Consider the following 13,865-nt stretch of genomic DNA (forward strand, 5'->3'; position numbering starts at 1 on the left):
AGAATCCAGCCATCTCTCAACATGTTGTTTCACCATTACCCTCTGGGTTTAGAATCCAGCCATCTCTCAACATGTTGTTTCACCATTACCCTCTGGATTTAGAATCCAGCCATCTCTCAACATGTTGTTTCACCATTACCCTCTGGGTTTAGAATCCAGCCATCTCTCAACATGTAGTTTCACCATTACCCACTGGATTTAGAATCCAGCCATCTCTCAACATGTTGGTTCACCATTACCCTCTGGATTTAGAATCCAGCCATCTCTTCACATGTTGTTTCAACATTACCCTCTGGATTTAGAATCCAGACATCTCTTAACATGTAGTTTCACCATTACCCACTGGATTTAGAATCCAGCCATCTCTCAACATGTTTTTCACCATTACCCTCTGGATTTAGAATCCAGCCATCTCTCAACATGTTGTTTCACCATTACCCTCTGGGTTTAGAATCCAGCCATCTCTCAACATGTTGTTTCACCATTACCCTCTGGGTTTAGAATCCAGCCATCTCTCAACATGTTGTTTCACCATTACCCTCTGGATTTAGAATCCAGCCATCTCTTAACATGTAGTTTCACCATTACCCACTGGATTTAGAATCCAGCCATCTCTCAACATGTTGTTTCACCATTACCCTCTGGATTTAGAATCCAGCCATCTCTCAACATGCTGTTTCACCATTACCCTCTGGATTTAGAATCCAGCCATCTCTTCACATGTTGTTTTCACCATTACCCTCTGGGTTTAGAATCCAGCCATCTCTCAACATGTTGTTTCACCATTACCCACTGGATTTAGAATCCAGCCATCTCTCAACATGTTGTTTCACCATTACCCTCTGGATTTAGAATCCAGCCTTCTCTCAACATGTTGTTCTCACCATTACCCACTGGATTTAGAATCCAGCCATCTCTCAACATGTTGTTCTCACCATTACCCTCTGGATTTAGAATCCAGCCATCTCTTAACATGTTGTCTGCATCCCCACAACCTGTGCATTTGAGAAAGCTTGGTGTGATTGTGAGTTAATGGTTGCTTTGGTATCTCCATTCATAATAATCTGTGCCATTAAGCAGACGATTTTATCCTGAACCACCGCGTGTGTGTGTGTGTGTGTGTGTGTGTGTGTGTGTGTGTGTGTGTGTGTGTGTGTGTGCACATTTTAAGTATGGGTGACCCCGGGTTTCGAACCCACAATCCTGGCGGTACCAGCGCCGTTCTCTACCAACTGATCGTAATATAATCCGTGTCTGTTCTCTAGGACGGTGATGAAGACGGGTCTGGAGACGGTGAAGGCGGCGTTGAGGGCGTTCTTCGACAACGCAGCAGAGGACTTGGAGAAGACTTTAGAGAACCTGAAACAGGGCCAGTTCACTCACAGTCACTCCCAGCCCAAAGGAGTCACCCAGATCATTAACTACACCAGCGTAGCCCTGCTCCCTGTCCTCTCCTCCCTGTTCGAACACATCGGGCAGAACCTCTTTGGGGAAGACCTCATATGTATGCATACCAGTAGATACCAATTCACATTTGGATCATTTGTTTTTTTGCTGAACAAAACCTGATATAGAGGCAATTCCACCAAAGCCTGATGAGAGCTTGTAGCACCACCTATTGGCCAATTATGAAACTGCACTTACCTGTAGCTCAAACATGAGACAAGCCCTCATTAGGCATTGTTAATTAAAAAGGCCATCCCTGTATCTCACAAGACCAATCCTCTTTAATCATTGTTAATTAAATAGGCCATTCCTGTATCTCACACAAGACAAGGCCTCATTAGGCATTGTTAATTAAAAAGGCCATCCCTGTATCTCACACGAGACCAGCCCTCATTAGGTCTGTACTGTAGGTCCTCTGTGTAAGGACACCGTCCTGTAAAGGTCATACTGTAGGTCCTCTGTGTAAGGAGACTTCCCTTGTTGTCTTCACAGTGGATGATGTCCAGGTGGCCTGTTATAGGATCCTCAACAGCCTGTATAGTCTTGGTACCAACAACAGCATCTACGTAGAGAGGTAACGTCAAAATGAAATGCAATGTGAACACGATGATTCATTAAGAGGAAGTCAATCACACAGTCACACAGTCAAGTTCACCATTCTGCGATTCTCACTGTTGAACATCGTAACAGTGTTCAACACAACGCTCTTTTCGTCATCATTCGATCTGATCCGTTATCATTTGATCTGATCCGTTATTATTCGATCTGATCCGTTATCATTCGATCTGATCCGTTATTATTCGATCTGATCCGTTATCATCCGATCTGATCCGTTATCATTTGATCTGATCCGTTATTATTCTATCTGATCCGTTATCATCCGATCTGATCCGTTATCATTTGATCTGATCCGTTATTATTCGATCTGATCCGTCCGATCTGATCCGTTATCATTTGATCTGATCCGTTATTATTATCTTCGATCTGATCCGTTATCATTCGATCTGATCCGTTATCGATTCGTTATCATCGATCTGATCCGTTATCATTTGATCTGATCCGTCATCATTCTGTCTGATCCGTTATCATTTTGATCCGTCATCATTCTGTCCGTTATCATTTGATCTGATCCGTTATCATTTTATCTGATCCGTTATCATTCGATCTGATCCGTTATCTGATCTGATCCGTTATCATTGATCTGATCCGTTATCATTCGATCTGATCTGTTATCATTCGATCTGATCCGTTATCATTCGATCTGATCCGTTATCATTTGATCTGATCCGTTATCATTCGATCTGATCCGTTATCATTCGATCTGATCCGTTATCATTCTGATCTGATCCGTTATCATTTCTGATCTGATCCGTTATCATTTTTTCTGTCATCTGATCTGATCCGTTATCATTCATCTAATCGTTATCATCTAATCCGTTATCATTCTCGTTATCTGATCCGTTATCATTCTGTCATCCGTCATCATTCTGTCTGATCCGTTATCATTCGATCTGATCCGTTATCATTCGATCTGATCCGTTATCATTCGATCTGATCCGTCATCATTCTGTCTGATCCGTTATCATTTGATCTGATCCGTTATCATTCGATCTGATCCGTTATCATTCGATCTGATCAGTCAAAGGCAATTTTTTTTCTAAAGTCATCTGGTATCATTTCATTTCAACCCAATAAGCAAAAATATAAAACCGTACCAATCTTCATGTTAAACTACTTTTACAAATGTCAAAATGAATTCAATGTGAATATGATGATTAAGAGGAAGATAGGGTGTCTTGGAACTGATCAGCTACCCAGCTGGTTGAAATGGATTAAAAATATATCATCCAACCAGTTACGCCATTCATGTCCATTACAGAAATATAATTATGGGTTCAAGCAGAGAAGCTGGGTGAGACCCTATTGTATTTAATTATGGGGTTTGAGCAGAGAAGCTGGGTGAGACCCTATTGTATTTAATTATGGGGTTGGAGCAGAGAAGCTGGGTGAAACCCTATTGTCTTTAATTATGGGGTTGGAGCAGAGAAGCTGGGTGAGACCCTATTGTATTTAATTATGGGGTTCAAGCAGTATTTAATTAGAAGCTGGGTGAGACCCTATTGTATTTAATTAGGGGTTGGAGGGGTTCGAGGAGCAGAGAAGCTGGGTGAGACCCTATTGTATTTAATTAGGGGTTGGAGCAGAGAAGCTGGGTGAAACCCTATTGTCTTTAATTATGGGGTCCGAGCAGAGAAGCTGGGTGAGACCCTATTGTATTTAATTAGGGGCCATGGAGCCAAACAGCTATGGAGCCAAACGGCCATGGAGCCAAACGGCCATGGAGCCAAACGGCCATGGAGCCAAACGGCCATGGAGCCAAACGGCCATGGAGCCAAACAGCCTAACGGCCATGGAGCCAAACAGCCTAACGGCCATGGAGCCAAAGGCCATGGAGCCAAACAGCCTAACGGCCATGGAGCCAAATGGCCATGGAGCCAAACAGCCTAACGGCCATGGGAGCCAAACAGCCAAGGTAGCCAAACAGCCTAACGGCCATGGAGCCAAACAGCCTATACGGCCATGGAGCCAAAAGGCCATGGAGCCAAAAGGCCATGGAGCCAAACAGCCATGGAGAGGCCATGGAGCCAAAAGGCCATGGAGCCAAAAAGCCAAACGGGCCATGGAGCCAAACGGCCATGGAGCCAAACGGCATGGAGCCAAAGCCAAACGGCCATGGAGCCAAACAGCCATGGAGCCAAACATCCAAACAGCCATGGAGCCAAACAGTCTAATAGTTAGTCTTTCTAACTATTTCTATTTACATCCTCAATTTCTGCAAGATGCCAAAACGTTGGACATAACAGGACAGGCCAGTGGATTCCCTCTGAGGGGAGTTTTCTCTAAACCAATGCTTATGACACATCCAGAACCAGCCATAGATCCTGCTGGATAATCTGTTGAATATGGTGTAGTAACAAAAACCTCCGTAACAACCGACATCATGAAGTAGCTGGATAAGGTTAGCGCGCTAGCTACACTGACAGCTGTCAGTGAACAACAAAATGTTAATGTTTATCAACGCCACGTGGAAATTCCCACACCCAATTGGTGAATATACAGTACCAGTCAGAAGTTTGGGCACACCTACTGATTCCAGGGTTTTTCTTCATATTTACTCTTTACTGGTTGAAAGAGTGTGCAAATCTGTCATCGAAGCAAAGGGTTGCTGCTTTAAAGAATCTAAAATATATTTGATTTGTTTAAATGAGGATCCGCCCCCTTTTTTTTCCAATTTTCTCCTAAAATGACCCAAATCTAACTACCTGTAGCTCAGGACCCAAATCTAACTGCCTGTAGCTCAGGACCTAAAATGACCCAAATCTAACTACCTGTAGCTCAGGACCTACAATGACATACCCAAATCTAACTGCCTGTAGCTCAGGACCTAAAATGACATACCCAAATCTAACTGCCTGTAGCTCAGGACCTAAAATGACATACCCAAATCTAACTGCCTGTAGCTCAGGACCTAAAATGACCCAAATCAAACTGCCTGTAGCTCAGGACCTAAAATGGCATACCCAAATCTAACTGCCTGTAGCTCAGGACCTAAAATGACATACCCAAATCTAACTGCCTGTAGCTCAGGACCTAAAATGACCCAAATCTAACTGCCTGTAGCTCAGGACCTAAAATGACATACCCAAATCTAACTGCCTGTAGCTCAGGACCTAAAATGACCCAAATCTAACTGCCTGTAGCTCAGGACCTAAAATGACATACCCAAATCTAACTGCCTGTAGCTCAGGACCTAAAATGACATACCCAAATCTAACTGCCTGTAGCTCAGGACCTAAAATGACCCAAATCTAACTGCCTGTAGCTCAGGACCTAAAATGACCCAAATCTAACTGCCTGTAGCTCAGGACCTAAAATGACATACCCAAATCTAACGCCTGTAGCTCAGGACCTAAAATGACCCAAATCTAACTGCCTGTAGCTCAGGACCTAAAATGACATACCCAAATCTAACTGCCTGTAGCTCAGGACCTAAAATGACATACCCAAATCTAACTGCCTGTAGCTCAGGACCTAAAATGACCCAAATCTAACTGCCTGTAGCTCAGGACCTAAAATGACATACCCAAATCTAACTGCCTGTAGCTCAGGACCTAAAATGACATACCCAAATCTAACTGCCTGTAGCTCAGGACCTAAAATGACATACCCAAATCTAACTGCCTGTAGTTCAGGCCCTAAAATGACCCAAATCTAACTGCCTGTAGTTCAGGCCCTAAAATGACCCAAATCTAACTGCCTGTAGCTCAGGACCTAAAATGATATACCCAAATCTAACTGCCTGTAGTTCAGGCCCCGAAGCAAGGAAATGCACATTCTTGGTACCATTTGAAAGGAAACACTTTGAAGTTTGTGGAAATGTGAAATTAATGTAGGAGAATATAACACATTAGATCTGGTAAAAGATAATACAAATGAGTAAAAACAACTGTTTTTTTTGCATCATCATCTTTGAAATGCAAGAGCCATAATGTATTTTTCCAGCCCATGCGCAATTTAGATGTTGATTTTGGCCACTAGATGGCAGCAATGTATGTGCAAAGGTTTAGACTGATCCAATGAACCATTGCATTTATGTTCAACATTTTGTGTCAAGACTGCCCAAATGTGCCTAATTGCTTTACTAATACATTTTCAAGTTCATAACTGTACACTCTCTCCTGTGCGCCGCACCTTCACTAATAGCTACTGTAAATTGGACAGTGCAGTTAGATTAACAATAATTGAATCTTTCTGCCCATATCAGATATGTCTATGTCCTGGGAAATGTTCTTGTTACTTACAACCTCATGCTAATCACATTAGCCTACGTTAGTTCAACCTCATGCTAATCACATTAGCCTACTTTAGTTCAACCTCATGCTATCATTCATGCTAATCACATTAGCCTACGTTAGTTCAACCTCATGCTAATCACATTAGCCTACGTTAGTTCAACCTCATGCTAATCACATTAGCCTACGTTAGTTCAACCTCATGCTAATCACATTAGCCTACGTTAGTTCAACCTCATGCTAATCACATTAGCCTACGTTAGTTCAACCTCATGCTAATCACATTAGCCTACGTTAGTTCAACCTCATGCTAATCACATTAGCCTACGTTAGTTCAACCTCATGCTAATCACATTAGCCTACGTTAGCTCAACCTCATGCTAATCGCATTAGCCTACGTTAGTTCAACCTCATGCTAATCACATTAGCCTACGTTAGTTCAACCTCATGCTAATCACATTAGCCTACGTTAGTTCAACCTCATGCTAATCACATTAGCCTACGTTAGTTCAACCTCATGCTAATCACATTAGCCTACGTTAGTTCAACCTCATGCTAATCACATTAGCCTACGTTAGTTCAACCTCATGCTAATCACATTAGCCTATGTTAGTTCAACCTCATGCTAATCACATTAGCCTACATTAGCTCCACCGTGGGCGGGACACTGATCCTGCAGTTTTAACACTTTTTTGCTTACTACATGATTCCATATGTGTTATTTCATAGTTCGATGTCTTATTCTGTCTTATTCTACAATGTAGAAAATGGTAAAAATAAAGATAAACCCTGGAATGAGTAGGTGTATCCAAACTTTTGACTGGTACTGTAGATAAGTAGCCTTCATCATTCTTCTGAGGTGGAACCTAAATATGCATTTCCTGTCTTGAACAGGAAATGACATCAAATAGTGGTGGCTACTTCCTCTGGGGTGTTACTTTAAGGTCCTCCATTTAGAATTGAGTGAAAAACACCCCAAATGCTTTACTCCTCTGAATGACCTGTACAACACTTGATATACGGTATCCACGGACCAAGATCTCATAAAATGATGTTTTTCCACGCTAGCATGTCAAACAACATGGTCGCTACTGACCAATAAACATTTACGTGACAAGTATTCACGACTTGATATATGCTGAGGTCATTTTTTAATGTTTTTTTCACGTTTTCTCAAAGTCCCTACTTTGATTGACACTGGAAGTATGATAGATAATGATAATCTAAAAGTATCCTGTCCAGAACCTTGTACTGACTATGTTGACACCACATTTCATACATTTACAACAACCATAATTTGTTCTGTGGCTCATTTTAATATTGCATTAAGTCTAGTAAAAGGATGTGACTGGGTTAAACCAGTTATTCTGGAGAAGGAGTGTCTTCCTGAACATGAGCTGTCCCTCACTTTTCCTCCTCCTCCTCCTGCCCCTTCCTCCTCTTCCTCCTTCCTCCCCCTACCTCCTCCTCCCCCTCATGCCCCTTCCTGCGCTTCCTCCTACCTCCTCCTTCTCCTCCCCCTACCTCCTCCTTCTCCTCCCCTACCTCCTCCTTTCCTCCTCCCCTTCCTCCTCTTCCTACCTCCTCCTTCTCCTCCCCCCCCTACCTCCTCCTTCCTCCCCCTACCTCCTCCTTCTTCTCCCCCCTTCCTCCCTCCTTCCTCCTTCTCCCCCTACCCCTCCTTCTCCTCCCCTTCCTCCTCTTCCTACCTCCTCCTTCTCCTCCCCTTACCTCCTCCTTCTCCTCCCCTTCCTCCTCCTTCCTACCTCCTCCTTCTCCTCCCCCCTACCTCCTCCTTTTCCTTCTCCTCCCCTACCTCCTCCTTCTCCTTCTCCTCCCCTTCCTTCTCCTTCTCCTCCCCCTACCTCCTCCTTCTCCTCCCCTTCCTCCTCCCCCTACCTCCCTCCTTCCTCCTCCCCCCTCCTTCTCCTTCTCCTCCCCCTACCTCCTCCTTCTCCTCCCCCTCCTCCTCCTTCTCCTCCCCTTCCTCCTTTTCCTTCCTCCTCCTCCTTCTCTTCCCCTTACTCCTTACTCCTCCTCCTCCTCCTCCGCTACCTCCTCCTTCTCCTCCTGCCCCTTCCTCTGCTTCCTCCCCCTACCTCCTCCCCCTACCTCATCCTTCTCCTCCCCTTCCACCTCTTCCTTCTTCCTCCCCCTCCACCCTTCCTCTTCCTCCTTCCTCTTCCTCCTTCCTCCCCCTACCTCCTCCTCCCGTCCCTTCCTCCTCTTCCTCCTTCCTCCCCCTACCTCCCCCTCCTCCTCTTCCTCCCCCTCCCTTCTCCTCTTCCTCCCTCCTCCTCCTCCTGCAGGCAGCGTCCAGCCCTAGGTGAATGTCTTGCAGCGTTCTCGGGGGCGTTCCCTGTGGCCTTCCTGGAACCAGAGCTCAACCAGTTCAACAACTACTCCATCTACATCACCAAGGGCTCCCGGGACAGAACAGGTACTGTTGCAAACTGTCCTTCAGGTGTTTTAGAATCAAAGACAGGATCGGTTTGGATGGAGAGATGGAGAGAAGCTTGGCATAAATGTTGCAAACTGAATTGAGGAATGACTGCATACAGTCTTTATGTCTCTCTCACTATCACCTTTTATCTCTCTGTCTCTTACTCCCTCTCTCCCTCCACCCTCTCTCTGCCTCTCTCTGCCTCTCTCTCCCTCCACCCTCTCTCTCCCTCCACCCTCTCTCTGCCTCTCTCTGCCCTCCACCCTCTCTCTCCCTCCACCCTCTCTCTGCCTCTCTCTGCCTCTCTCTCCACCCTCTCTCCTCTCTCTCCCTCCACCCTCTCTCTCCCTCCACCCTCTCTCTGCCTCTCTCTCCTCTCTCTCCCTCCACCCTCTCTCTTTATCTCTCTGTCTCTTACTCCCTCTCTCCCTCCACCCTCTCTCTCCTCTCCTGCCTCTCTCTCCCTCCTCCCTCTCTCTTTATCTCTCTCCCTCTCTTCTCCCTCTCCCTCCCCTCCTTCTGCCTCTCTCTGCCTCTCTCCTCCACCCCTCTCTCTGCCTCTCCTGCCCTCTCTCTCCCTCCTCTCTCTCTCTCTCTCTCTCCTCCCTCCACCTCTCTCTTTATCTCTCTGTCTCCCTCCTCCCTCTCTCCCTCCTCCCTCTCTCTGCCTCTCTCTCTCTCTCTCCCTCCACCCTCTCTCTCCCTCTCTGCCTCTCTCTCCCTCCACCCTCTCTCTCCTCCCCTCTCTCTCTCTCTCTCTGCCTCTCTCTCCCTCCACCCTCTCTCTTTACCTCCCTCTCTCTCCTCTCTCTCTGCCTCTCTCTCCCTCCACCTCTCTCTCTATCTCTCTGTCTCTCTCTGCCTCTCTCTCCTCCACCCTCTCTCTCTCTCTCTCTGCCTCTCTCTCTCCCTCCACCCTCTCTTCTCTCCCTCCACCCTCTCTCTACTCCACCCTCTCTCCCTCCACCCTCTCTCTCCCTCTCTCTCTCTATCTCTCTCTCTCCCTCCACCCTCTCTTTCTTTCTCTCTCTCTCTCTCTCTCCTCCACCCTGTCTCTCTCCCTCCCACTCTCTCTCTCTCCCTTTCTTTCTTTCTCTGTCTCTCTCCCTCCACCCTCTCTCTCCCTCCACTCTTTTCCTCCCTCTCTCTATTTCCTCTCTCTCTCTCTCTCCCTCCACCCTCTCTCCTTTCCCTCTCTCTGTCTCTCCTCCACTCTCTCTCTCTCTCTCCCTCCACCCTCTTTCTTTATCTCTCTACCTCTACCTCTCTTTTCCTCCTCTCTCTATTTCTCTCTCTCTCTCTCTCCCTCCACCCTGTCTCTCTCCCTCTCTCCCTTTACCCTCTCTCTCTGTCTCTCTCCCTCCACCTCTCTTTCTTTATCTCTCTCTACCTCTCTTTTCCTCCTCCCTCCCTCTCTCTCTCTCTCCCTTCCTTCCCCCTCTCTCTCTCTCTCCCTCCACCCTCTCTTTCTCTCTCTCTCTCTCCTTTCTCTCCTCTCTCTCTCCCTCTCCTCTCTCTCCTTTCCTTCTCTCTCTCTCTCCCTCCCCTCTCTCTCTCCTTTCTCTCTCTCTCTCTCCCTCCACCCTCTCCTCTCTCCATTTCCTCTCTCTCCTCCTCCTCTCCTCCTTCCTTCTCTCCCCACACTCTCTCTCTCTCCCTCCACCCTCTCTCTCTCCTCCTCTCTCTCTCCATTTCCCCTCTCTCTCTCCCTCCCCTCCACTCTCTCTCTCTCTCCTCCCCTCTCTCCCTCCTCTCTCTCTCCATTTCCCTCTCTCTCTCTCCCTCCACACTCTCTCTCTCTCCCTCCACCCTCTCTCTCCCTCCTCTCTCTCTCCATTTCTCCTCTCTCCTCTCTCTCCTCTCCACACTCTCTCTCTCTCCCTCCTCCCTCTCCTCTCCTCCCTCTCTCTCTCTCCCTCCCTCTCTCTCTCCCTCCACCCTCTCTCTCTCTCCCTCTCTCCATTTCCCTCTCTCTCTCTCCCTCCACACTCTCTCCTCTCCCTCTCTCTCCATTTCCCTCTCTCTCTCTCCCTCCACACTCTCTCTCTCCCTCCACCCTCTCTCTCCCTCCTCCTCTCCATTTCCCTCTCTCTCTCTCCCTCCACACTCTCTCTCTCTCCACCCTCTCTCCCCCTCCTCTCTCCATTTCCTCTCTCTCTCTCCTCTCCACTCTCTCTCTCTCCCTCCACCCCCTCTCTCTCCCTCCTTCCCTCTCCATTTCCCTCTCTCTCTCTCCCTCCCTCCACCCTCTCTCTCCCTCCTCCTCTCTCCATTTCTTCTCTCTCCCTCCTCTCTCCCACTCTCTCTCCCCTCTCTCCACACTCTTCCTCCCTCTCTCTCTCTCCACCTCTCTCTCTCCCTCCTCCACCCTCTCTCTCCCTCCTCTCTCTCTCCATTTCCCTTCTCGCTCTCTCTGCCTCCACACTCTCTCTCTCCCTCCACCCTCTCTCTCTCTCCTCCTCCCTCTCTCCATTTCCCCTCTCTCTCTCTCCCTCCTCCACTCTCTCTCTCCCTCCATTTCCCTCTCTCTCTCTCCCTCCACACTCTCTCCTCCACCTCTCTCTCTCCTCCTCTCTCTCTCCGTTTCCCTCTCTCTCCTCCCTCCTCCTCCCTCCCTCTCTCTCTCCCTCCTTCTCTCTCTCTCTCCTCTCCCTCCACACTCTCTCTCTCTCCCTCCCACTCTCTCTCTCCCTCTCCATTTCCCCCTCTCTCTCCCTCCCTCTCTCTCTCCATTTCCCTTCTCCTCTCTCCCTCCACCCTCTCTCTCTCCCTCCTCCCTCTCTCCATTTCCCTCTCTCTCTCCCTCCACCCTCTCTCTCTCCCTCCCTCTCTCTCCTTTCCCTCTCTCTCTCTCCCTCCCACTCTCTCTCTCTCCCTCCACCCTCTCTCTCCCTCCTCCCTCCCTTCTCTCCACCCTCTCTCTCTCCTCCCTCTCTCCCTCCACCCTCTCTCTCCCTCCTCCTCTCTCCATTCCCTCTCTCTCTCTCCCTCCACACTCTCTCTCTCTCCCTCCACCCTCTCTCCTCTCTCTCCATTTCTCTCTCTCTCTCTCCCTCCACACTCTCTCTCTCTCCCTCCACCCTCCCTCTCTCCCTCCCTCCCCTCTCTCCATTTCCCTCTCTCTCTCTCCCTCCACCCTCTCTCTCCCTCCTCCCTCTCTCCATTTCCCTCTCTCTCTCTCTCCCTCCACTCTCTCTCTCTCCCTCCACCCTCTCTCCATTTCCCTCTCTCTCTCTCCCTCCACACTCTCTCTCCTCCTCCTCTCTCCACCCCTCTCTCTCTCCTCCCTCCATTTCCTCTCTCTCCCTCCACTCCCTCTCTCCCTCCTCCCTCTCTCCATTTCCCCCTCTCTCTCTCCCTCCTCCACTCTCTCTCTCTCCTCTCTCTCCCTCCACCTCTCTCTCCATCTCCCTCCTCTCTCCTCTCTCCATTTCCTCTCTCTCTCTCTCCCTCCTCTCTCATTCTCCTCTCTCTCCTCCCCTCCACCCTCTCTCTCCCTCCCTCTCTCTCCTCTCTCTCCCTCTCTCTCTCTCTCCCTCCCACTCTCTCTCTCCCTCCACCCTCTCTCTCTCCCTCCTCCCTCTCTCCATTTCCCTCTCTCTCTCTCCCTCCACCCTCTCTCCCTCCTCCCTCTCTCCATTTCCCACTCTCCCTCCTCCCCTCTCTCCATTTCCCTCTCTCTCCTCCCTCTCTCCATTTCCCTCTCCCTCCTCCCTCTCTCCATTTCCCTCTCTCTCTCTCCCTCCACCCTCTCTCTCCCTCCTCTCTCTCTCCATTTCCCTCTCTCTCTCTCCCTCCACACTCTCTCTCTCTCCCTCCACCCTCTCTCTCCCTCCTCCCTCTCTCCATTTCCCTCTCTCTCTCCTCTCTTCCCCACTGCTTCCCCAGCTCTAGATCTGCCCTTCCAGGTAGGAGAGATGTGTCCAGTCATCCCGTCCCTGGAGAAGTCTCTGGAGGAGATCATGGATCTGGCTGAGTCCGGCCTGCACTACACGCAGATGCCTCACGTTATGGAGGTAGAGACTGGTTTATTACCAGGAGACTGGTGGTTAATTAACAGGAGACTGGTGGTTTATTAACAGGAGACTGGTGGTTTATTACCAGGAGACTGGTGGTTTATTACCAGGAGACTGGTGGTTAATTAACAGGAGACTGGTGGTTTATTAACAGGAGACTGGTGGTTTATTAACAGGAGACTGGTGGTTTATTAACAGGAGACTGGTGGTTTATTACCAGGAGACTGGTGGTTAATTACCAGGAGACTGGTGGTTAATTACCAGGAGACTGGTGGTTAATTAACAGGAGACTGGTGGTTAATTAACAGGAGACTGGTGGTTAATTAACAGGAGACTGGTGGTTTATTAACAGGAGACTGGTGGTTTATTAACAGGAGACTGGTGGTTTATTACCAGGAGACTGGTGGTTTATTACCAGGAGACTGGTGGTTAATTAACAGGAGACTGGTGGTTTATTAACAGGAGACTGGTGGTTTATTACCAGGAGACTGGTGGTTTATTACCAGGAGACTGGTGGTTTATTACCAGGAGACTGGTGGTTTATTAACAGGAGACTGGTGGTTTATTAACAGGAGACTGGTGGTTAATTAACAGGAGACTGGTGGTTTATTAACAGGAGACTGGTGGTTTATTAACAGGAGACTGACTGGTGGTTTATTAACAGGAGACTGGTGGTTAATTAACAGGAGACTGGTGGTTAATTAACAGGAGACTGGTGGTTTATTACCAGGAGACTGGTGGTTTATTACCAGGAGACTGGTGGTTTATTAACAGGAGACTGGTTGGTTTAATTAACAGGAGACTGGTGGTTTATTAACAGGAGACTGGTGGTTTATTACCAGGAGACTGGTGGTTTATTACCAGGAGACTGGTGGTTTATTAACAGGAGACTGGTGGTTTATTAACAGGAGACTGGTGGTTTATTACCAGGAGACTGGTGGTTTATTACCAGGAGACTGGTGGTTTATTAACAGGAGACTGGTGGTTAATTAACAGGAGACTGGTGGTTTATTAACAGGAGACTGGTGGTTTATTACCAGGAGACTGGTGGTTTATTAACAGGAGACTGGTGGTTAATTAACAGGAGACTGGTGGTTTATTAACAGG

At 47.9% G+C, this 13,865-nt stretch overlaps 1 protein-coding gene across 1 annotated transcript in view; it reads left to right on the forward strand.

Annotated features, from left to right (window-relative positions):
* Positions 1-12,758, forward strand: part of LOC112242112 (ryanodine receptor 2) — a gene marked incomplete at both ends in the record, with an annotated part of 113,571 nt that extends 100,813 nt beyond the window's left edge. The window contains 4 exon segments of the mRNA XM_042314754.1: positions 1,266-1,504; positions 1,939-2,020; positions 8,609-8,739; positions 12,631-12,758. Coding sequence (XP_042170688.1) covers positions 1,266-1,504; positions 1,939-2,020; positions 8,609-8,739; positions 12,631-12,758 — 580 coding nt within the window.
* Positions 12,759-13,865: the final 1,107 nt, after the last annotated feature.

The sequence above is a fragment of the Oncorhynchus tshawytscha genome, unplaced genomic scaffold (assembly GCF_018296145.1).
Source record: "Oncorhynchus tshawytscha isolate Ot180627B unplaced genomic scaffold, Otsh_v2.0 Un_contig_7070_pilon_pilon, whole genome shotgun sequence".
In the NCBI taxonomy this organism is placed as follows: Eukaryota; Metazoa; Chordata; class Actinopteri; order Salmoniformes; family Salmonidae; genus Oncorhynchus; species Oncorhynchus tshawytscha.